General features: G+C 43.8%; 1 protein-coding gene across 1 annotated transcript in view; it reads right to left on the bottom strand.

Moving 5' to 3' along the window:
• LOC310761871 (uncharacterized protein) overlaps positions 1-22,190 on the bottom strand; it is a 36,936-nt gene extending 14,746 nt beyond the window's left edge. The window contains exons 1-12 of the mRNA XM_083612070.1: positions 22,008-22,190; positions 20,673-20,917; positions 19,317-19,465; positions 19,105-19,233; positions 16,946-17,107; positions 15,248-15,359; positions 14,583-14,713; positions 12,705-12,864; positions 10,361-10,464; positions 9,773-9,871; positions 8,222-8,257; positions 1,514-1,743 (exon numbers count right to left, since the gene is read on the bottom strand). Of these exons, the coding sequence (XP_083468196.1) occupies positions 1,514-1,743; positions 8,222-8,257; positions 9,773-9,871; positions 10,361-10,464; positions 12,705-12,864; positions 14,583-14,713; positions 15,248-15,359; positions 16,946-17,107; positions 19,105-19,233; positions 19,317-19,465; positions 20,673-20,917; positions 22,008-22,127 (1,677 nt within the window). The 5' untranslated portion in view covers positions 22,128-22,190. The remainder of the gene's footprint in view (positions 1-1,513; positions 1,744-8,221; positions 8,258-9,772; positions 9,872-10,360; positions 10,465-12,704; positions 12,865-14,582; positions 14,714-15,247; positions 15,360-16,945; positions 17,108-19,104; positions 19,234-19,316; positions 19,466-20,672; positions 20,918-22,007) is intronic.
• Between the last annotated feature and the right edge of the window lie 2,440 nt (positions 22,191-24,630).

Below are 24,630 nucleotides of genomic sequence, written 5' to 3'. Positions count from 1 at the left end.
GATTGCCAAAAAGGGGGATATATTATGCAGTAATTATTTCATTTTTAACCTTTCCAATCTCCAAAGTCTCAGGGTAGGCAATAATATCAGAAAGGGTCCTGAGGCCAAGAATAATCACCCCCCAGTTGCATTTTATTTAGGCATTCCTCTCCCCCCCCCCCCCGCCAATCATTTAATCTAGGTGCAACACTGAGAAAATCTGAAATACTGAGAACCAAAGTGAAGCACACTACTGATCAGGTAGTAAGTGAGACTGATCTTTTGAATGGTGTTCAAAGAACTTACGTGTGCACCAAAATAATAACTCCAACCCACATCCACAGACACTTCGAGCTGAATCTAGCCCTCATCGTCCCCGAACAAAAAGCACAAAGAAAAAGAAGGGGAAGAACGAGGAAAGGAGAAGGGGTGAAAATAATGTCTCTACTTAGAAGTGGTTGTAGTGCAGATGATCATCTAGTGAGGATGGAGATTACAGTGGACTGATCATCGGCTGGATAGCTCAGTCGGTAGAGCATGAGACTCTTAATCTCAGGGTTGCGGGTTTGAACCCCATGGCCAGCAAAAAATTCCTTCAATTAGTTGACCCTTGTGGTCCCTTTCAAATCAATGAATCTATGATCTACCGAGATCATGAGGTTCAGGTGACATTTGTTGGTTTCTTCCCAATTTTTTTTATTAATTTTCCAAATTTATAACAAACGGATAGGAAAAAGGAAATAAAACAAACAAACAAACCAGCAAACCAACAAACAGTTATCCTGATTATAATAATTCCACTTTTGTTAACATTGTTAGGTGCCTTCCTTGAATCCCCCTGGCTGAGTTTCCATATAAATCACTGTAACAGTTTTCCAAAACTATTTTCCCATAAAATTTACTCGGTCAATTAACATCTTACTTTCTTTTCATTTTTACCTTTAACACAATATTTTACACATCACATTTTCAAATCCTAGGCCTATTTGGTACTCGCAAGTAATTCTAATTATATTATCTTAAGAGATTTAGCTAAAGAGGCTCAGGTGACATTTGAACCAGCCCACGCATCACCTTTCAGCACTTAGGCGCAAGTAAAGAAAGTCCTTCAGTGATTTCTTCAAATCAGCCTTAACAACATCAACAGATTACAATGCTGAGCACTTTCAGGGACTCACAGTTCAATCTCTTACAACAACTTTGCAGCAAATTAATCCAGTATAATTGTCATATTGCAGATGTAGGGAGCGAGACTGGGTGATAGTGGCTTGCTACAGACCACCTTCATCACAAAGGTGAGGTTTGAACCAGCGACCTCCTTATTCGCAGCTCCGTTTCTTAGACACTACGCTACCTCAAAAGAACTGCCATTCCTGATCGGCTACACAAGTCTTCGCCCCTGCCCCAAAAGACCTGCCAGAAGTATCCTTAGGCTCAAGCCTTGCCTCTGGAGGAAGGGCCCTGGAATTAGAATCGGAAAGGCATGCACTAGCAATGACCTTAGAGTTTCTCAGGGGCTGATCACGTTTGTTACCTGTGCAAGCTGTCTTTTTTGTTCTTCACTTTGCTTCCCTGAAAAAATGGGCAATCCGTACGAAAACGTGACCGACAGTAGGACAAGCAGGAGATTCGTCATCTTAAAGCTGGGTGGTCTTGCTTTGTGAGACAGGTCGGTGGCATATTCTGCTCCTGCAGTAATTCTGACTTTCAGGCTCCTTTCTGCTTTAGGTTTCATAAAGCCAGCTGTGGACTGACTCACAGTTTATCATGCTCTGATTAGCAACAGAAAACATAAGGCTCACTAGAGGGTGTCACAATGCAAGTAAACTCAAAAAGCCTGATTTTGTAACCCTTTGTTGCAGCTAATAAATGATGTTCTGCAAACTCCCCCACCCCCAAAAAAACCCCAACACATGCACACAAAACAACCGACTTGCTGATAAGCTTCTTTAGTAGCCTGACACAATATTGGCAAGCATATTTGCAATGAAAGAGCAGAGTCCAACTTTTGTGACACTTGCTAACAAGAAGGTATGCTTGGGATGAAGATGTAAAACAGGAAATGTTTCTGCAACTCTTGAGTGGCTGTTTTAACCCATAAGCAATCTAAGCACACTTTTTCCTACTCCTGTTCCTACATCATCATCGTGAAATGCCCCCCCCCAAATGTCACAATTAAAACAAGTACAATTTAAATCAAAGTCATAAAATAAAACCACAAAACGACCAAGGAAGCAAGCCTCTTTGTCCTGAAGCTGAGACTAGACGCTGCCACAAAAGCAAATGCTTTTCCTCCACTTGAAGATCTACTTCGAGTACAGATCTCATGATTGATACAAAGGTCAGACAATCAGCATTGCATACAGACTTGCTGTGAGAATGTTAAGTGGCTTCAAGATTGACAGATTGGCCGGACGATCAGTGCTCTGCACAAATGTCTTCTGAAGCAAACCAGGAAAAAACAGGTTTCTGGTGAAGCTGATATGGGGAAGAGGATGTGTGTCTAAAATAAGGTGAATTTCTGCTGCAGACTCACTTCTGAAACAATGTACTCTCTCTCTCACACACGAAAACTTGCACCTTGTATTCAAGGCCAGCCAATGGAAGGGCATACAAAATAGCATAGCACCCAAGAATGAGTCTTCATCCCAGCTTTTCCTCACCCATTACTTGTTCCTGTGCCCTACCATGTATCCTGTTCACCAGAGGTGGTCAACCTGGGGCCCCAGTTCAGCTTAATTTCCTATAAGTGGCAAGGAAAGGGAAAACAGTGGGAAAGGACTGGTAGAAGAGAGAGAGAGAGAGAGAGAGAGAGAGAGAGAGAGAGAGAGAGAGAAGGTGTGTACCATATCCACTGTTAGCACATGTCCTTTAAAGGATTATCCCCTGAGAATGTGCCTGTGCACCATAAGAAAAAGGTCCCTGAATGCTGTTCCACACTCAGGCTGTATGTGGTCTGAGACCAAAAGAGGGAGGGAAGGAATATGACAAAGGTAGCTAATTTTACATAGGAGACATGTTGGATTAGACCAGAAGTCCATCTAATCCCACAGAAGCTAACTAGGTGTCCTCAGTGTGCCCCTTGGAGGAGAAGACCTTTGTTCAGCTCACCTCCCACTTCAGGAGCTGGAAATCCTCCATCAACCACAAATTGCTGACATTTCCTCTGTTGAGTAAGTTTGCAAAACATGTTTCAAAACTCATATATTCCAAAACAAGTTGTTGTCAGCAGGAGGTTGTCTGTTCATGTACAGCAGGGATGGGGAACCTGAGGCCCTCCAAATGATCATAGAATCTCAGAGTTGGAAGGGACCCCAAGGGTCATCTAGTCCAACCCCCTGCAATGCAGGAATCTCAACTCAAGCACCCATGACAGATGGCTGTCCAACCTCTGCTTCAAAACCTCCAAGGAAGGAGAGTCCACCACCTTCCCAAGGGAGATCGTTCCACTGTTAAATAGCTCTGATTGTCAGAAAGTTTATCCAAATTTTTAGTCGGAATTTCCATTTTTGCAACTTGAAGCCGTTGGTTCGAAAATCTGAATTCATTTAAAGTAGCTAGGTGTTCCCTTACTACCTCTTTTCCTATCTTGGGCTGCAGCTCCCTCCTTACATCATTTATTCTGTTGTCGCCAGGCTGGGCATCACTTTTCTCCTGGGTGAAGACAGAGGCAAAGTAGCTGTTGAGTAGTCCTGCCTTTTCTCTGTCACCCAATAGCATTTCTCCAACTTCCCCATGCAGAGGACCTACCACTTGATGTTAGACTACAACTCCCATCAGATCAGACCATTTGCAATGCTGACTGGGGCTGATTGGAGGTGTAATCCAACAACTTCTAGTGGGCCATACATTCCCCATCCCTGCCTCCTATAGGTACTAGGAGGAGATGAAGTTCTTAGAACCTCAAAAGGATGAGGAGGTTCACCATCGTCTGCAAAACTGCCTGTTACTAAATTCCCTTGCTGCAACTTTCATCACCATGAGGCAACATCTGTGCTCTGTTTTAAGCTTCTTGCTTCACCACCATCCTGTTCCCGTGGAGTAGAACACAAATTTATCAGCAGAATGTGACTTGTTGTTTATATGCAGTAACGTATTTTGGGAACTGGTTTCTCCATTTGTTCTCCATAGCTTTGGACATCTCTTGAGATATCATTGCCAAACTCAGCACAAGGGGTCCTGAGGTTGGGGTAGTAGACTTCCTCACCCTTTGGATTCCCAGCGCCATTTTGAATCAAGATGGTGCAATGAGAAAGTCACTTTGGTGTGACTTTTGCTTTGTTTTATTTATTAAATTTGTATACCGGCCTTCATCTGAAGACCACAGGGCTGCTCACAACATAAAAATGGAAAATGAAAACACAAAATACGTAACAAAACAAAAATGAAACAAAGCAATAACTCCCCTCCCAGAGACACATTTAAAGTGCCATAGAATGTTAATCAGCCCAATGGGTGGTTGAAGAGAAACATTTTTGCCTGGTGCCTAAAGATATGTAATGAAGGCACCTGGCGAGTTTCCTCAGGGAGAGCATTCCACAAATGGAAAGCCACAGCTTAAAATGCCCGTTCCCCCACCGGTATGAAATTTATGGCATGTAATGCCTTAAGAGAGAATATTATGAAAATGATATACAGGTGGTACATGACACCAGTCAAGCTTGCAAAGATATATCATTTGCCTGATAACAAATGTTGGAAATGTAAAGAAAATGAAGGTACATTCTTTCACCTTTGGTGGACGTGCCCAAAGATTAAGGCTTTCTGGGAGATGATCTATAATGAAATGAAAAAGGTATTTAAATATACCTTCCTGAAGAAACCAGAGGCCTTTCTCCTGGGCATAGTCGGCCAATTGGTGCCAAAGAAGGACAGAACTTTCTTTATGTATGCAACAACAGCAGCAAGAATACTGATTGCAAAGTATTGGAAGACACAAGATTTACCCACCCTGGAAGAGTGGCAGATGAAGGTGATGGACTATATGGAATTGGCGGAAATGAGTGGCAGAATCCGAGACCTGGGAGAAGAGTTGGTGGAAGAAGACTGGAAGAAATTTAAAGACTATCTGCAGAAACACTGTAAAATTAACGAATGTTAAAATGATGTTGGATTGAAAATAAGTGGCATTAGCAACAAAGTTAACAAGAGTATGCAAAACTGAACTGAAAATGGATGAAAATATAGAGTTATAATATGTTAAGATATAGAGTTAAGATAAACGAAAGAGGGTAAGGATTTGCCGATTTGATTATTTAAATGGGGATACAAAAAGGGGAGGTGTGAGGAGGCCAAGAAAATAAGATAATGAGTTAGGGTTACAAAAATGGATTTGTTTTTATTCTTCTTTTTCTTCTTTTATGTGTTTTTCTATGTTTCTTTTATTGTATTTCTGTTTTTTTATATGATCTTTTAAATTTATGTTTTTGTAAAACTCCAATAAATATCTTTAAAAAATAAAAAATAAAATGCCCGTTCCCATGCTGCCACCCTGCGGACCTCTTGTTGGAAAGGCCCCTCTAGAACATTACAAAATGTACGTCTTATTATATCATATTATATTGGCTTTTAAGTGCATAAGAACATTGTGTTTGCCCATGAACATTTTCAGACTAAAAGTGCTCTGAAATATATGTATTTGTGTGTGTTCCCTGACCCTATGGCAGCTCTTGCTACGGTGTCATCATATTTTGTTAGGGTTTCTGGGCTTGACCCTGGCCAACCTTTCATTCTCCACTGGTTCTTCCATAAGAGCATAAGGAGAACCTGCCAGATCAGGCCCATGGTCCATCTAGTCTAGCATCCTGTTCTCACAACGGCCAACCAGATGCTTGTTGCAGAAAATGAGCACAACAGCACTGTGTTGCAGCACCCTTGCAACTGGTGCTGAGAAGCATTACTGTCTCTAGCCACAGAGGCAGAGCATAGTCACCATGACTTGTAGCGATTGATAGCTTTCTCTTCCATGAAGACTCCTCCTCTACTTTTCCCTTCTCAAGGTAGGCTCTTGCAATTTTTCATTAGTTTCAGGTCACCAAAGAGGCATGCCAGACACATGTTGAAAAACACATAGCCTCAAGAGGAGGTGTGCGCTCCATACTGATGTTTATCCCACAGTGGAAACTGGAAAGAATGTAAACTACTGACATGGAGCGATGTCATAATTGCTGCTTGTAAACGAGATAAGATTACACATCAGTGCTTCGTGTTGTGACATCGCCTTCCTACTGAAATGCAGAAAGACACAATTTGCATTACCAAATTCCCTTCCGCACTGTTCTTCCTTCTGATTCTCTCCCTCTGCCCGCTGGTTCTTTTCTAAGAAGTTGAGTCAGTCTCCAAATCTGTCTGGAAATGAACGTAACTGGGAGATCAGGGTCCTGGGAGAGCATTTGCAAAGTAGATGTAGTGGATATAGGAGATGTGAGGCCTCCCTTGCCCACCTTCAAATGGTCCCCTGTAAGCATCTCCTATTTTTTTCATTTCCATTATTTTAAAAACTGCTGGACTGGGACTGAGCAATGTCTTCATCCCCTCCCCCCCAGGCTGTTTGGTTAAACATATGAAATCCTTTGTGGGTGTGGGTGAATTTTTAGTGCCCAGTTGGAACACCTGAAATTCATGATTTGCCCACGGGTTTCCTCTCCCCCTTTCCCCCTTCCCTTTCCCATGCAGTCCAGCTACAAATTATGTTCTGCTTGTTATCTGCAGCCGAGAAAAGATCCCTCAGCCACTGTGGAGTAGTGGTTAAGAGCGGTGGACTCGTAATCTGGTGAACCAGGTTCGCTTCTCCGCTCCTCCACATGCAGCTGCTGGGTGACCTTGGGCTAGTCACACTTCTCTGAAGTCTCTCAGCCCCACTCACCTCACAGATTGTTTGTTGTGGAGGAGGAAAGGAAAGGAGATTGTTAGCCGCTTTGAGACTCCTTAGGGTAGTGATAAAGCGGGATATCAAATCCAAACTCTTCTTCCTCTTCTTCTTCTTCTTCTTCTTCTTCTTCTTCTTCTTCTTCTTCTTCTGACAGGGTGAGAGCACTCTGTCACCTCTTACCTTCCTCTTTAAGGTACAAGGTAATAATTTTTAACACACACCCCGCCCTGAGACGGTGAAAGCAGAGTGAGAACCCGAATTTGAATCTGGTTATGTACAAAGGGAGCTTTACTAGATCTGAATCGGATCCGCCCTATTTTAGGGCTGCCATACAATCGGAATCTCCCAGACATAGCCAGGATTCGTCCACCATAAATGGCGTTTGGGTGGAATTTTCGGAAATCGGTTTAAATGTGCGGAAAACCTGGGTGTATGGCAGACCATATTGGAAGCGTTAATTTTGGGGGGCAAATTTCCATTACAAATAGCTTAAAAGCTTCATTTTGGGAGGAGATTTTCACTTTTTGAAATATGGCAACCCTACCCCATTCCTGAGAGGTGAATTCATATTCCGGCTTTCCCCCGTCAAATGTTTGTCCCTCTACCCTGATCTTCAAAATGACGTTGCTTGTTATAGTAATGTCATATGCAAAAAAATTATAATATTTTGGTTTGGCGGGTAATTTTTTAAAAAAGAGTTATCAGGATCTGAACACACACACACAAACATATGGCTGTGTGTGCTGTCTGGGATTACCAAGTGCTGTCCTGGGTTGAATGGCATGCGCCATACACAACCATGGTGTGCTTTGGGGAAACCAATCCTTTGTACCCCCCATTCCTTCTGGCCGCCCAGTGAGATAGAGCAGCTAAACTGGGGAGTGTTGTATGACTGGTTCATCTCCCTTCTCCCAGAGCCTCTGGGTCTGTGGAAAATGGGTATATTAAATAGTACTTTGATAATAGGGAGAGTTCAGCCAACAATTCATGAAGGCCCCTGCAGAAGAAAACTATGTGTGTGGGGATGACCAAGTGTTAATTTGTGCCAGTTAACCATGCTGTCTTTTTCAGTATGAGGAATCAACCCTGAAGATCACATAGTTCAAGGGTGCCCAAACTTTTTTTCAAAGAGGGCCAGATTTGTTTAGGATTGAAGTTGTCGAACTTTTTTTTACCATTTTACCCCAAAGTTGAGCTTTTTTTAGGACTGAAGTTTACTCCGAGGTTGTTGAACTTTTTAAAGGATTTAACCCCAAAGTTGTTGAGCTTTCTTTACCCCAGGACATATACTGCCGTGGGGGCTGGATTGAATCGACATGCCTGACATAGAATAAAAAACAGCAGAGCAGTTGCTTGGGGAGTCTCCCTCACCAGCAAATATCCACAGGGTGTCCTCAAACTGTAGGGCTTAAGGAGAAAGGCTTCAAGAAGGAGATGGCCTTGATCAAACTGGAGAAAAATGTGGGTCTCGCTCCATTGCTGTCCCAGATTTCTCCACCTTTATATGTAGGGTTGTTGGTTTTTGATTCTGCAACTCTGGATTCTGGACTCTGCAAGAATGGAGAAACCCCGCATTTAAAGGAGGAAACAATGGGATGAAGAGAAAGTCATATGGATACTTCTACATCAATGGGGAGACAGGCAGGTGTGAATCCAGGAGAAGCCTGATGTATCCTGCAGTCACACAAATTTCTCCTAATAAGCATGTTTTTGTATGCAGTTTGGACAAACATGCACATTTCCACCTGTATGCAAATTCTTTTTTTGCACACTTTACCCCAGTGTATGCATTTTTGTACACATTACTTGGTTGTTGTGTGTTGCAAAACTGTGTTGCAAAATCCAGAGAACTGTGAGTTTCACAAAGTGCAAATTAGGTAGGTTCCTCTTTAAATGTGAACTGAATTGAATTTATCCCCCATCCCTATGACCACATAACACCGGTCTTGAAAGACCTACACTGGCTCCCAGTACGTTTCCGAGCACAATTCAAAGTGTTGGTGCTGACCTTTAAAGCCCTAAACGGCCTTGGTCCAGTAGACCTGAAGGAGCATCTCCACCCCCATCGTTCTGCCCAGACACTGAGGTCCAGTGCCGAGGGCCTTCTGGTGATTCCCTCACTGCGAGAAGCCAAGTTACAGGGAACCAGGCAGAGGGCCTTCTCAGTAGTGGCATCCACCCTGTGGAACGCCCTCCCACCAGATGTCAAAGAGAACTACAACTACCAGACTTTTAGAAGACCTCTGAAGGCATCCCTGTTTAGGGAAGCTTTTATTGTTTAATAGACTATTGTTTTTTAATATTCTGTTGGAAGCCGCCCAGAGTGGTTGGGGAAACCCAGCCAGATGGGCAGGGCATAAATAAATTATTATTATTATTATTATTATTATTATTATTATTATTATTATTATCATCATTATTTCACGAGTGAATGAGCCATCAAAGAGATAACACTACAGATGGCAATTCCATACTGAGTTATCCGGTGATGGTCAAGTGATGACCAATCCAGTGAGGCACATAAATGTGTGAATCAGGTCAAAGAGTTGTAAAAGGGTGAACTTCTTCCTCTCTGACTTCAGAGAGTTAGCACTGTTTTTAGTAGGTTGGTTGTGAATCTATATGTGGTGTTCGGTTCAGAAAATCACAAAGGAAACACACACAGTGATGTTCCTCATAACAAGTCTTTTATAGAAGAAGCAGAGTCAAATCTGTTACAACACAGTAGATTGCATAAGCACATTTAGGGCACGTTTTACTCAGCCAAAATTTCTGTACGTTTGGGTGAGAAGATAATTCCATGTGCCATTGTTGATTCATCAGTTGACAGTAGATAAAGGAGGAATTGCTGTTTATAAATTAAGGCTAGGCACAACAGGAGTGCTAACTAATAATTAGAAAGCACTCGTTAAATGTTTTAACAGTTCAGCCAGCTGTTGCTCTTTCGAATGGGCGGGACAACGCTTTTACTCCGAGGATCAAACTGAGTCACCCGTCTTCCCCGGAAGAAATAGATGTACCCTAAAAAAGGAGAAAAGAGATAGGGATAAATGAAAAAGCAGGATAACAAATCTCTTTCAGAAGAAGTGAGCTGTGCTTGCAAAGGAAAGAAAAAAAAGAAAGTTATGATTTCATGACTGTATCGAAGTTCAGGCAAAATTGTAAAATTGGAGAAAGTCCAGTCTTAGGGTATGTCTACAATGGTTCCTGCTGTTATTAAATCAATGTAGTGCTTAATGCCTGAATCGGCAGCTGAGTAAGTATGAGGTTGCCAAAGTAGAAATCACTAAAAATGTCCGGGAAAATTTGACGTCGGCAGTGATTTTACCCAAAAAAGCTCAACCAACTTTAAAATATACATCAAAACAAATCCATTAAAACAACACAACAATTAATACATTTTAATAACACAATATATGAGATCCTAGACTATTCTTTAAGCCATGCTGAGTTCCAGGTGAATCTTATTTCTACAATTAAAAAAAGGCACCAATTTATTCCTTTACTTACCATTTTGCTGTATAGCAGCATCAATCTTTTTGCCAACTCCTTTGAAATCTTGGGCTATCAGCCTTGGGTAGCCTGTTTCCATGGATTGTCTAATTTCATCATACCTGATCAAAGACAAGCATTGTTACTTGAAGCTAAAACAACCTAAATAGGTTTTATTCACAATTCACGGAAATACAAAGCTAAGGAAACTTCTCACTTCTATAAACAAGGCCATCAACTGGATTGATGGAAAGAACCATTGAAAAATGGGACAATGTATGAAAATAATGTATCAGAAAACATTGTGATTATGAAAATAGGCTATGATTCCCAGCACCCTTAGCAAACTATAGTTCCTGGGATTCTTTGGGGGAATCAAACTCAGCAGTGGCCAGAGGATTGGAGAAGATCAGTCTACATCCCAATCCCAAAGAATGCTCCAACTACCGCACAATTGCACTCATTTTGCATGCTAGCATGGTTATGCTTAAATTATACAAGGCAGGCTTAAGCAATATGTGGACCGGGAACTCCCAGAAGTGCAAGCTGGATTTTGAAGGGGCAGAGGAACCAGAGACCAAATTGCAAACATCCGCTGGATTATGGAGAAAGCTAGAGAGTTCCAGAAAAAACATCTACTCCTGTTTCATTGACTACGCAAAAGCATTTGACTGTGTCGATCACAGCAAACTATGGCAAGTTCTTAAAGAAATGGGAGTGCCTGATCACCTCATCTGTCTCCTGAGAAATCTCTATGTGGGACAAGAAGCTACAGTTAAAACTGGATATGGAACAACCGATTGGTTCAAAATTGGGAAAGGAGTACGACAAGGCTGTATATTGTCTCCCTGCTTATTTAACTTATATGCAGAATTCATCATGCGAAAGGCTGGACTAGATGAATCCCAAACCAGAATTAAGAATGCTGGAAGAAATATCAACAACCTTGGATATGCAGATGACACAACCTTGATGGCAGAAAGTGAGGAGGAATTAAATGAAGGTGAAAGAGAGAGCAATATATGGTCTGAAGCTCAACATCAAAAAAACGAAGATCATGGCCACTGGCCCCATCATCTCCTGGCAAATAGAAGGGGAAGAAATGGAGGCAGTGAGAGATTTTACTGTCTTGGGTTCCATGATCACTGCAGATGGTGACAGCAGTCACAAAATTAAAAGATGCCTGCTTCTTGGGAGAAAAGCAATGAGAAACCTAGCCAGCAATTTAAAAAGCAGAGACATCACCTTGCTGACAAAGATCCGTATAGTTAAAGCTATGGTTTTCCCAGTAGTATGTATGGAAGTGAGAGCTGGACCATCAAGAAGGCTGATTGCTGAAGAATTGATGCTTTTGAATTATGGTGCTGGAGGAGACTCTTGAGAGTCCCATGGACTGCAAGAAAATCAAACCTATCTATTCTTAAGGAAATCAGCCCTGAGTGCTCACTGGAAGGACAGATCCTGAAGCTGAGACTCCAATACTTTGGCCACCTCATGAGAAGAGAAGACTCCCTGGAAAAGACCCTGATGTTGGGAAAGATTGGGGGCACAAGGAGAAGGGGATGACAGAGGACGAGATGGTTGGACAGTGTTCTCAAAGCCACAAACATGAGTTTGACCAGACTGCGGGAGGCAGTGGAAAACAGGAGTGCCTGGCATGCTCTGGTCCATGGGGTCACGAAGAGTTGGACACGACTAAACTATTAAACAACAAACAACAACAACATGTGTTTTACATGTGTTTTAAATATATGGCATCTATTGGTTCATCCTAAATACTAGGATATGTTCTCACAGATCGAACCTGCAACCTTGGGTTTCCTCAATGAAAGCAAGAAAAAATATAAATGCAAGTAAAATTAATATATAGTGGCCAAACTTTAAGAGTGACACATTAGGAAAAGAGAGTTTTCCGTTTGTATTTTTAAGCAGGCCCCAACCTAATTTGTGCATCCTGGACTGATATACAGATCTGAATATTGTTATCCTTCATATTTCACGCTTCTCCAAATTTTTCAATAGTTTCAGCTCAAAAAAATGCATAAAAATGCATGTTTTAGGACAAAATGGGGTTAGAAAACTGTACACTGCAATTCCCATTCCTGCAATTTGTTTTAAATCCATATTTAAATATGTTGTGTTATCATTAAATACTTGTTTAAATATGCATTTAATAGGCATTTTGCAATAAAATACATATTTTATTTTGCAGTTGAATGTATTTTTTGTATCTATGCATTTTTTTAAAAAAGTCACAGATAGATGTGGAAATGGGACAGGACAGACTAATGAATAAATGCTGGCAAAATCGACCAGACTGAAAACATCGCTCATTTGGAACTTCAGAATAGTCAAGCCATACCTCCAATACTTGTCATTTACAAAGAAATATGTCTTCCCAGATTCTGGATCGCTAAACGCGGCATCAATTCTCTTCACAGTATTTGGGAAGCCCAACTGGTAGATGCTCTTAGGGTAGCCGGATTCAATGGTATATCCATTTAGTGCCCAATATTTGTTTCCTGGGGGGAAAAATAGAGGGGTTAACATTCCATGTAATTCAAGGGAAACAGTTTTGTTTAAATATTTTTTTTTATAGGGAAACCGTTTTATGTTAGATGCCTCAGGAAGGTTTGATAGAGAGTTAGGGTATATAAATATTTTAAGAATGAATGAATTAATGGTTACTGCTGGCTATGCTCATGTGATTGTATCCAAAGTGGCTTGGTATTAAAAGGTGATCTGAAGATCGAGTGCTAAATTATCGCTTTCTCCCTGTGTGAGAGAGATTGCATGGACTCTTCTGTCCTACTAAGCAGATGTGGCAAATATTAGAGGTTACCGCCCCCACACTTCTGCTGCGCTTTTCTGCTTGTGTGGTGGCACCTCGGTAAAACCACTTCTCACTGTTTGTAGCAGAGTTTTCTCTGGAGACAGAGGACAAGAAGAGGAGTCATACTCAAATTCACAGTCAAGAGCTTGACTGGTTGCACAAGCATTTTCTGTTACTATTACAGTGGTACCTTGGGTCAAATACTTAATTCTTTCCGGAGGTCCGTTCTTAACCTGAAACTCTTCTTAACTTGAAGCACCACTTTAGCTAATGGGGCCTCCTGCTGCTGCTGCACCGCCGGAGCACGATTTCTGTTCTCATCCTGAAGCAAAGTTCCTAACCCAAGGTACTATTTCTGGGTTAGCGGAGTCTGTAACCTGAAGCGTATGTAACCCGAGGTACCACTGTATATATAAGCTATTTACATTCCTTCTTTATCTCTCCAGCACGGTATAATCTCAATCCAGTAATTAACAATCCTGACACAGCAAAACTCACAGTATCAGCAGCACACATTGTCTTACTTCCAAATTTGTTGTCAGAATGTGTGCTGACAGCATGTGTGTGTGTGCTTTCCTTGTGCGGAAATTGCAGCCTGCAACTTCCTCCCTTTATTTGCACCTCTGGCTGACACCAATCAAGCCTAATGCGCCACTCCTACACACTAAAGAAAATTCTGGAACCCTCTTTAAAGCTTCCAGGAACTTTTATCTGTTTCTTAAATAATGTTTTCCTAACAACAAAACATTCCAACCCCCTGCCTTACACTGGGCTTGGAGAGGGTATTTCACTTTACTTGGTTCAAAGGAACATGGGGGTAGATATTGCCTTTCTTCTCAGTGGTGGATGAAGACAAACAGCAGCTATTTAACCTCCCTGAAATGCAGGTACAAACAACACTCAAGTGAAACATGTAACTCCTGACTGGAATGTGGAATGGTTCACCGCCCAAAAGTACTGTACTGTTCGAAAAGGTTTTTGGGAATGCTAGCTTTGATAGATGGAAGAAGCTAGTATTACAAAAACGATGGCCTTCCTAGCTTCCATTCTGCGATGTCGCTGAGAGTGTGTGAAGCCTTTGCTAAGCCTTGGCTAAGTCTGAAGGACATCAGCGTGGCAGAACTTAGAACATGAAGGCCAAATTATATGAGCAAGTTTCGCTTGGTCAGGCTGCAATATTACTTGGGGTTCAGTTCCACAGAACCCAACAGAACTTACTTCAGGGTAAGTATACAGTACGTAGGATAAGGCAGCCGATTAAATAAATACTGCCTACATACCCTAGGCTTTCACATAGCACCTTGAAGAGGCCATGCTGGCTGAGGAACACTGACCAAATGCATTTCAGTACTTATTCTGCAGCATAGTCCCAGCAATTTTGCAAGGAAATCGAAGTTTGCCACTCACCTTTAAAAACAATGAAGTTATCAGTTTCATAATTTTCATAGGCGGCTTGTATTCCAGATGGCAGATCCGGCCAGAAGGTACCGATGAATTCGAGCTGAACACCTGACTGGAAGTGTTTGCGCCAGAAATACCTAATTTGAAAACGTTGATGGAAACATGTGAGTGGCATCTCCAGAAAGAAAGACTCCAGTCTCAAACCCCGGAGAGCTAGTTAATGTGAGCAATACTGAACTACATGGTCCAGGGCTCTGACTTCGGTCTGATGCTTTTCTCTGCATTCTATGATTGCAGAATTCTATGATTCTGTTTTTGTGACAAAATGGCGGAATGAATCCAGACTATTAGCCGGATTTTGTGAGTTGTGGGGTGAAGCTGCCATAGACTGATCTGTTGTCTGTCTGTCTGTGTAAGAGAGAGTCACATAACACTGAATTGACCCATCATGGCACATACAATTGAACCGATAGGTATGTGGTGTTGCTGTTTTTATTGTCATTTGTTTATGGCTTCTTCTGGCTCATTTTGTCGTTACCTCGCCTCGAAATGCAGGGCTGAGAGTCTGAGCGCATGCTTTGGTACAGGTGGGGTGCTGGAGCAAGGCATTAGAGATGCAAGTCCTGTTTTGAAATTTTGTTCAAATTGGTGTTTTTAAGGAAGCAACTTACCTGCCCTTAAAGAACAACATTTCTCCACGTAAGGTGGTGACAGCATCAAAAGTGGTGCTGGGGGCACAAGCTTCTGGTGTTTTGGGTCCTTTTACTGGGATATCGGGTTTTCCTAAATGGAAAGAAAAATAAAGGAAGCCTCATGTCAAGTGGATAATTTAAGCAATCTTAAGCATATGGAAATACAGTAAGTAAGTAATTAAGTAATTAAGCATACAAGCAAGCAAGGTGATGTTCAGAGCAGCAGCATTCAGTGAAGGTTAAACTAAAAAAAAAAAAGCCTTTTGCTACAATGTAAATTTTTTTGGGGGGGGCAAAGCAAGTCTCATTTTGATGCAACAAGGCATATTTCAGATGTGGGCCCAATCTGTCAGAGATCTATGCAAACCCTATTGAAACGAAGAGGAACTATGGCAAAACACCTCTGAATTGCATTCCGTTTCCCTTGAAAGGTGCATCCATATTCCAGTAGGTTGGGGTCCACCCATCTATCCATCAGCTTTATTTATTTATTTAAAATAGGTTTACAACCACCCTTCATCAAAACATCACAGGGTCGATCTACGGAAGGGTAAATGAAATTACCTCGTGCAACATATAGATCCAATTTTAAACCATCACTGACCCCCAAAATGGCAAAATTCAAGGTTGTTTTTTTAAACCCCTCACAAAAAAACTATTTAAAAAAACAGAGCTCAATTCCAAAACTCAAAAGCCTATGTCCCTACAAAAATCTTCATGCAGCACCGAGAAACTTGAGGTGCTGGCAGCAAATGTGCCCCCATGCCAGAAGTCATTCCAAAACAAGAGTGGGAAAGGCCTTCTCCTTTGTAGAAGCACAACATCAAGACAGATGGATGGCCACCTGTCATGGATGCTTTCCCTGAGATTCCTGCATTGCGAAGTGTTGGACTAGATGGCCCTTGGATCCCTTCCAGTGTGGTGTAGTGGTTAAGAGCAGAAGACTCATAATCTGGTGAACCGGGTTTGCTTCCCCGCTCCTCCACATGCAGCTGCTGGGTGACCTTGGGCTAGTCACACTTCTCTGAAGTCTCTCAGCCTCACTCACCTCAAAGAGTGTTTGTTGTGGGGGAGGAAGGGAAAGGAGAATGTTAGCCACTTTGAGACTCCTTAGGGTAGTGATAAAGCGGGATATCAAATCCAAACTCTTCTTCTTCTTCTTCTGACTCTACAATTTTATGATTCGATTATTCTTCCCTCTTTTGCAGATAGAATTATGTCACACTTTCACAAAGGAGAGCAGCAGTGCCTCTCCAGAAGACCAGAAGACAGGGATGGGGAACCTCAGTCCTGAAGGCCAAACACAGCCTTCCAGCCCACTCTTGGGACTCTCCCCCCCACAAGCTACACCCCTTACAAGCCACCTCCTCTCTCCCTAGACCAGAACCTCCTCTGAGATTGCGTCACATCCTCCTTGAGCAACTGGGACTCATGCTTGCCAAGATGAGAAGATAGAGAGGACCAATTCTACTTCACCAAGTGAAAATTTACATTCTTTCACCTCTGGCCACCAGTGCCATGCTGCCCCCCCCCAAAAAAAGGTTGCCAAGAAGTAAATGTCGTTCTTGGAGTGGCAAATGTTCTTCACTCCCAACTTAAGGTACGGGCAGGCAAAACCAATTCCTTCATTTAAGAACACAAGCGTTTCAACTTTATGGTGATTTCTCTTAGCCTTACCATAGAGGGTTTGGATGCCATCAATATCGTCCTGGTTGAGCTGAAATGTGCGGGGGTCTGAGTATGTGTAGGAGGGATACATCAGTGCCCCCTGGTCAGTGGAGTGAGACAGACCCAGAGCATGTCCGATCTCATGGGCAGCGACAATGAACAAGTTGTGCCCTGAAAGGAGGTCATAGTTCCATTAGGGGGGAAACTAGTAGAAAAAGGGTCAGAATATAGATTCCAGGCATGCTTTCACTAGGGGCTGCTGCTCAGAGGATGAGTGCAGGCTCTGCATATCAAGGTTGCAGAATGTGACCCAGCCACTGTGGTCTAGTGGCTAGAGCGGTGTTTCCCAACCCTGGGGTCTCCAGCTTTTTCCAGACTACAATTCCCATCATCTCTGACCACTGGTCCTGCTAGCTAGGGATGATGGTAGTCCAAAACAGCTGGAGGTTGTTGGGAAACTCTGGGCTAGTGTCGGACCAGGACCTGGGAGACCAAGGTTCAAATGCCCGCTTGGCCAGGAAGCTCACTGATAGGCTGATGGGAGTTGGAGCCCTTGGGCCAGTCACTGCCTCTCACCCAACGCAGGGTCACTTTGGGCATTACCGGTAAATGAGGAGGGGGAGATTCACGTAAAGCACCTTGAGCTCCTTGGAGAAAAATAAAGGAAGGAAGGAAGGAAGGAAAGAAAGAAAGGAAGGAAGGAAGGAAGGAAGGAAGGAAGGAAGGAAGGAAGGAAGGAAGGAAGGAAGGAAGGCCAAGCTACATTTAACATGTCTGGCTTCCCCAGTGAGGGGGGCACTGCTCAGGATTGGGACCACGATGCATAGAGATGCTTTTTGACCCTTTCCCTGCTCCACAGTCCTGATGAAAATCACTCCACCCCCTTGCTATTTGGCAGAAGAGGGAATCTCCTGCTGCAAACTGCCCTATGAGGAAGGGCGGTGGATGCATTTAATAAATAAAATAAAATAAAAAAATAAAATAAAAATAAAATAATAAAATAAAATAAAAAATATTGTGTTTGATCCAAAGGAAAATTTGATTGTAGGGCAGTTTACAGGGAGGAAATATTCATCAGAATGCCGGGGGTGGGATGGGGTAAGTGGGGAACTTTAATTTCCAGCATGGCCCAGCGCTAATTCTGATATCCCCCTGCGGGTTTGTTTTTAGGCAGAAGAGAAAGCCAAGTCTTGTACACATTACATTCATGAATGCATTTAACACTGTATGTAATTTAGCCTCAAGTCCTACTGGGATGTGAATTAGTGCGGCTAAGTCCTGTTTGCATTGCTTTCAATGGGACTCTTGCTGCTGCGGATAGGTAAGTTGCATAGGAGGGAAAGGGCTGGGCTAGAGCCTCAGTGTGATGGCCTGGGATTCGGACTCGGATGCTGAACCTGAGGGATCCCAGCCTGCACAGGATTCCCCGCTTCCAGAACCAGCTGAGCTGGGGCTGGGGCCTGAGCCTGAAGGGTTCTCACCTGTGCTGGATCCTCAGGTGCAGGCACCAGCTGAGTCTGCTCTGGCTCCTGAGGTGATGGAGGACCCATTGCCTGCAGGTGCTCCACTCTCAGCCCCGTCAGAGGAAGCTGAGGTTGCCTCTGGGTCCGGTAACCCTCCAGCCTCTCCTGAGCTGCAGAGGCTCAGGGCAGAGAGGCGGAGGGAACTAAGTTCCCGCAGGAGGAGTGCTCGCCTCCAGGCCAGGAGGGGCGAGTCACCAGAGGATCAGGGCCGCCCTATGCCTCGGAACAGATAAAAGCTAGCTAGCCCCAGTCCCAAGTTGCGGGAGCAACATTGTTGGTTGCTAGTTCCTGCCTAAACCCTGTCCTGCTTTCCTGCCAGAGCTCCTGACACGCCCTGGTTCCCTGCTTGCAAGCCTGTTCCTGACTTCACCCGACTCCCTGCCCTGCACCCAGCTTCAGCTACTATGGACTGCCTCCATTTGTACCTATGTTGCTGCTCTCATTCATAGAAATGCTTTATGTAGTGAAGAGTTCAGAATGAGGACACACTGTGCTCTGGAAGGATATAATCTGTTCCGCCAATCACCTTTGCCTGCCTTCGGGGACCTAGCAAAAACCAGCTGCTTATATCCTTGCGTCACCTATGCGCTGCGTTGTCTTTTTATACAGTTCAGTGCTGAGAAAGGAAGTGTTGTAAAATGGTACCTTGTGGGCCCCCTGCAGTCCAGGTTTCATCCTCATCAAAATGGACATCTCCTCCAATGTTGCTCCCTGGCTGAAAGGCATGTGCCAGTGTCCCACCAGGCCCATCGAAAGGAGAATTATCATAGTGGTCTGAATATAAAACAATACATCATCATCATCATCATTATTAAAATTTGACATATGGTGACTTTGTTCTTGCACTGTAGGGTTACCTCCACGTTGAAAAGAGAGCTCTATATCTGCCACTTTATCCGTGACTCTTTTGAATTCCAAGGGTGCTGCCTTGCTCCAAACTTTAAATGCTGCCTCGATTGCCTTCTCCACATAGAATTCGTGCATATCTGGAGTATAGCTTACAATCCTTTCAAAACAAACAAACAAAAAAAGGCGCAAGGTCATTCCTTTAGGCCAGTGTTTCCCAAATGTGGGTCTCCAGCTAATAGCTAGGGATGATGGGAGTTGTAGTCCAAAAACAGCTGGAGACCCAAGTTTGGGAAGCACTGCTTAGGCAACCAGAATATAGAACGAAACGGTATGTTGGACAGACAGACCACAATCCCCAACCAGGTGCCATCCAGTGGTTTCGGATTACAACTCCCATCACCCCTGATCATGCTGTCTGGTACTGATGGGAATTGGAGTCCAGCCACATCTGGAGGACATCAGATTGGGGAAGGCTGGTGTAGAGACACATTTGAATATGTCTTTCCATTTGACTTGTACATCAAAAGAAAGCAAAGCAAATACAAATAGCAGCCCGGTGGATGAGTCAAGCGAGTGGAGTCTGGTTATAAACACACACACACACACACACACACACACACACACACATTAAGTGCAAAGACATGCCTTTCTACTTTGGCCCCAAGACAGGCATGTCTTTAAAGAAAAAAGAAAAGATTTATCACCTGAGTCCGCTAATTGCATATACTAGGGACATGCAGTGAACACAAGAGTCACCTTGTATCTATACCTGTAGCCTTTGGAAACATCCCAATCTTTTTTCAAATCCACTCTGTGTCTTTTAGGTTTGACTCATTATTTGGAACCCAACTCGATCTGTTAATCTGAAGGAGTTTTTTCCCCACTGACCTCAATGATGCATCTAAGAATGGCTGTAACTTTCCCCCGCTTTTCACACAAGTGGATGAAATTTGCAGGCAGCAGAGCCCAAATCTCCCTGATTTGCTGTGTGAGGGAGGGTACATGCACATCCCTAACACACACACCCCGCTCTCAATTGCAGTGGCAGTGTGAATGAGTGTGTACTTTCATGCATTCACACTGTTTTTGCGGAGTGTGTGTGTGTGTAAGCCTCGTTGCACAGCTCTCACAACCATGGTCATAGGCTATCATCCTAATACATGTGCTGCAATGGTTCTATGAAAAATCAGGTCTTGCTGAGCCCGGTGAAATCTATAACCTTAAGCAAGCTGAACTCTGCATAGAGCAGTAGGCAGAAAGTCCTAAGTTTATTAATAGGATTTGCTCCTGAGCAAGTTCACTGAGGACTGGAGCATTTCCTTATTGAAGCCGCCCACTCCTAAGGGAAACTCACAAACCTTTACCTGTATGTGATGTTCTTCCTGTCCCATTTGGGCTCCCCTGGGTTGAGGGTGAATTGCTCCACATCAGGGACGCCACACCTGTCCCTTTTCATCATTGCTATTGTTTCAGCATCAATCTTCCCAGTCACTCGTAGCCCGTGAAATTTCTGCATTTTCTTGAGCTTTTCTGTTACAGCGACATCATCATCCATATTGATTGTGGCCACGGCCTCACCTTCAGGGCTGTAGAATTTACTTAAATAGGACTGCCGGGGGGAAACAGAGAAAAGGAGGGAGGGAAGGAGGGAGGGAGGGAAGGGAGAGAGGGGCTTTTAGACCCTTTGTGTTTCCAATGTGAGATAAAAATGTGAGATAAACAGAGTGGAAGTAATATTCAGCAGCCAATTCAGTCAGGTTCTAGATGTGGAATGGGAGTGGCGCACAATCTTGGCCTTTTATGCAGACAACAGAATATTTCCTGATATCACAGGCACATTGTCCTACCTTTTAAGCCCAGAGATTTATTTTTTAAATGCACAATGAAAATCCAAGCCAGCTAAATAGGTATGACTCTTAGAATCAACCAATACCTGACTTTTCCAAGTAGTATGTTGATGGGAGTGTCAGATGCTGTGTTGTGTGTTTGTGCGTGCACTCTACTATTGTGGGTGCTGCAGACCCACCCAAGTAGGTGATGAATCATTGCCAGTGGTCCTTCTGCTGGTGACAACCAATGACAAGGCCCCCAAATCCCTGATGTCTATCATTAGCATTAGGGGAGGGTTGGATGTAAGGGCCAAATGCCCCCATCACTGGAGGAATGTAAGGTGGCAATCTGTCAGGGATGCTGTTGTTGCATCTGGCACTCCAGACTGAGCAACAGGTGATCTAGATGACTGTCAAGACCCCCTTCCAGCTTACGATTCCATGCACAGGGAGGAAACTGTGTGCATGTTGTCCTGAAAGCCTTAGAAGAAGGGCTAGATTCGAACATAAGAAGAGTTTGGATTTGATATCCCACTTTATCACTACCCGAAGGAGTCTCAAAGCGGCTAACATTCTCCTTTCCCTTCTTCCCCACAACAAACACTCTGTGAGGTGAGTGGGGCTGAGAGACTTCAAAGAAGTGTGACTAGCCCAAGGTCACCCAGCAGCTGCATGTGGAGGAGCAGAGAAGCGAACCCGGTTCACCAGATTACGAGTCTATCACTCTTAACCACTACACCACACTGGCCCTCAATAAAATAGGAGCGCCAAAGAGCCCTCCTTTTTTAATTAGTCCTGGCAAGACAACAAGAAGCAATGGCACAGAAAAGTGTGTTTTTGCTCCATGAAACTTTTGAAGTGAATATTTACCTTAACAAGCCTGGTGTTCTCATCTTCATTGCCTTGCCCCAGTAAAGCAGCAAAAGTGGAAGATATAATGATGAGCAGCAGGAATGGAAGAAGAAGTAGATTCTTCATCCTTACAGCCATGGTGGAGTCTTCCTTGCCTGTAGAGAAAATTGTTTCCCTTTGTTTGTTTGTATTATTAGCGGGATCTCCCCAATTTATATAGCAGTTCACAACTTCCCTCTGCTCTGACTCATCGTCTGCTACAACATCCTCTGATTAGCAACCGGAGAAGGGCTCATCATTGAGCAATGGTACCATCATGGCTGTTTTCACAATGCCTTAGACTGGGTAATTTTTAAAAAAAAAATTAAAAAGAAAAGGGAAGATGTTTTGCTCAGTGTCAGAACATGCTGTGATGATCAGATATTTCTGTTGCATTTTACTCCTCATTTTTCCGGCCAAGGTCATTTCTCCTCTTTCTGCATCAGTTTGCATTAAAAAAAAAAAGAGAGGTGACCACAGATATTTGACTGCATTTTAACCAACATTTTTCCTAATATGGTTCCTAACATAATACACGTTTGCACATTATGTTCATTGCAGGTGCATATCACACTTTGACAATGCATTTTTTGCGTAGGTTTTCATTGTTGGAGAAACTGCATCAAAGAATTTGGACGAGTACAGATTTTAAAAAAACCCAGTTGCATTTCAGTTTCAGGAGGCATGAATTAGAAAAATCCGCATTAAATTCCCCATCCCCCATAGGACAGTTTAATGACAGGAATTGGCATGCCTCATCTCTCATCTTTGACATAGGGCCGGCACACCTGTGAGGCAAGGTGAAGCAGCTGCCTCAGGCGGCAGGCTCCACAGCGGCAGCCAATCCAGCCTCCAAGGAATGCTTTGCCTGGTGCTCCTGCTGCCGCTGTGGTAGCAGCGATGGCTTTGGTGCACCCCTTGGAGGTTGGATATGCTGCGTGCTCAGCAGTCCCACCAATGCCATGTCTACAGAGGCCTCTTGGTGAATGGGAGATGCTGCTGGTCTAATCCCATCCCTAGGGAGGAAGTGGGGGGGGGCTGACCTCTGGAGTCTCGTGGGGTCTGTATCCACACATTATGATCCAGAGTGGGGCCCTTTCCCCTCCACAGCAGCCTTTGATTCCCACTGCAACCATCTGGTCACTGGCAGAGGAAGAGGACTGCGGGGGGAGCACACCACCCCCGGCAGCGCAATCCCGGTGGGGTGCCATCACAGCACGACACGCCCCCGGGATGCATGACATGCCCCTGCAGGCGGCGCCCCCCCACCCCCGGGATGTGCACCAGCCCCACCCCCTCCTGCTCTCCACCCCCTGGAGATGCTCCGCCACTGCATCTGGTAAAGTTGATTTGATTCCACCCCTTGTTCCTGATGTGGATCTTCACTCATCCCTGCTTCCCTGGGGACCCCACACCATTTTGTGGGTAGCCTCAGGTGCCAAAATGTCCTGGGCCAGCCCTGCTTTAACATGCTAGCTTTCTATGTGCAGAGGAAGCAAGAAGCATTAATGCATATGATCTGGCTGCAACTGTGGCCTGCAACAAAACGCTGCTGTGCCGAGGCGTCCTTCATGATATTCCCTTATTCCTTATGACTGTTATACAGTGGTACCTCGGGTTAAGTACTTAATTCGTTCCGGAGGTTCGTTCTTAACCTGAAACTGTTCTTAACCTGAAGCACCACTTTAGCTAATGGGGCCTCCCGTTGCTGCTGTGCTGCCGGAGCACGATTTCTGTTCTCATCCTGAAGCAAAGTTCTTAACCCGAGGTAATATTTCTGGGTTAGCGGAGTCTGTAACCTGAAGCGTATGTAACCCGAGGTACCACTGTATTCAGTAAGCATGCTCAGTCCACAGTGGGCTATTTTGAAGTTTTCCCCATTAGTTTTCTTTTCCTTAAAAAAACATTGTAAATATAGACAAGATGCTTGGCCTTCTCCTAAGTCTTCAGATGCCTCCTTTGTGTGGGGTTGTGCAATTTGCCTACGTAAGCAATGCCACCCATGCCTGAAGTGTAGAAGTAAAGTGTATGTTTAACTAGATAGGGACAAGCAGTGGAATGTGGCTGTAGGGAGATATTCTAAGAGGCACTTAAGGACATGACTTATTACTGTTCTGTTCTTCATTTTAGTATAAAAATGTACGTATGAGAGAAGATAAGAACACCACCCCCTTTAAAATATTGGGCTGTATCCAGTGCTAATCCTACTTGGAGTACATAGAAACGGAAAGAACTCTACAAACAAAGGAACAAATGTACTGGCAAAACGAGTGGCAAAAGATGGATGTTTTTCATTCTTTCAGCACTTCCAAGGTGACTGTGATTAGCCTTGCTCTAGGTGCTACTTAGGCGTGGGGTGACTTGGTCTGGCGGAGTGGGGCCCAGAGAGTTGTGAGGAGGTGCAGTTGCATCTTCTCTTGCGGGGTGGCATTTTCTGCAAGATCTTGTGAGAGGAGGAGGTGTGAGGCCTCTAAAATGCCTCATCCATGTGGCATCCCAACCATCCCCCCTCAGTATTAGAGCCTCACTGGGCTATTGGTAGTCAGAGCTGGAAAATATTTTTCTCTCCCAACCTTAACTGGTCCCTTAGTCCCATTTGGTT

This window comes from Podarcis filfolensis, assembly GCF_964270895.1.
Source record: "Podarcis filfolensis genome assembly, chromosome: 4".
Classification (NCBI taxonomy): domain Eukaryota; kingdom Metazoa; phylum Chordata; class Lepidosauria; order Squamata; family Lacertidae; genus Podarcis; species Podarcis filfolensis.
The sequence above is the reverse complement of the archived record's forward strand: the minus strand, read 5'-3'. Positions and strand labels throughout refer to the sequence as shown.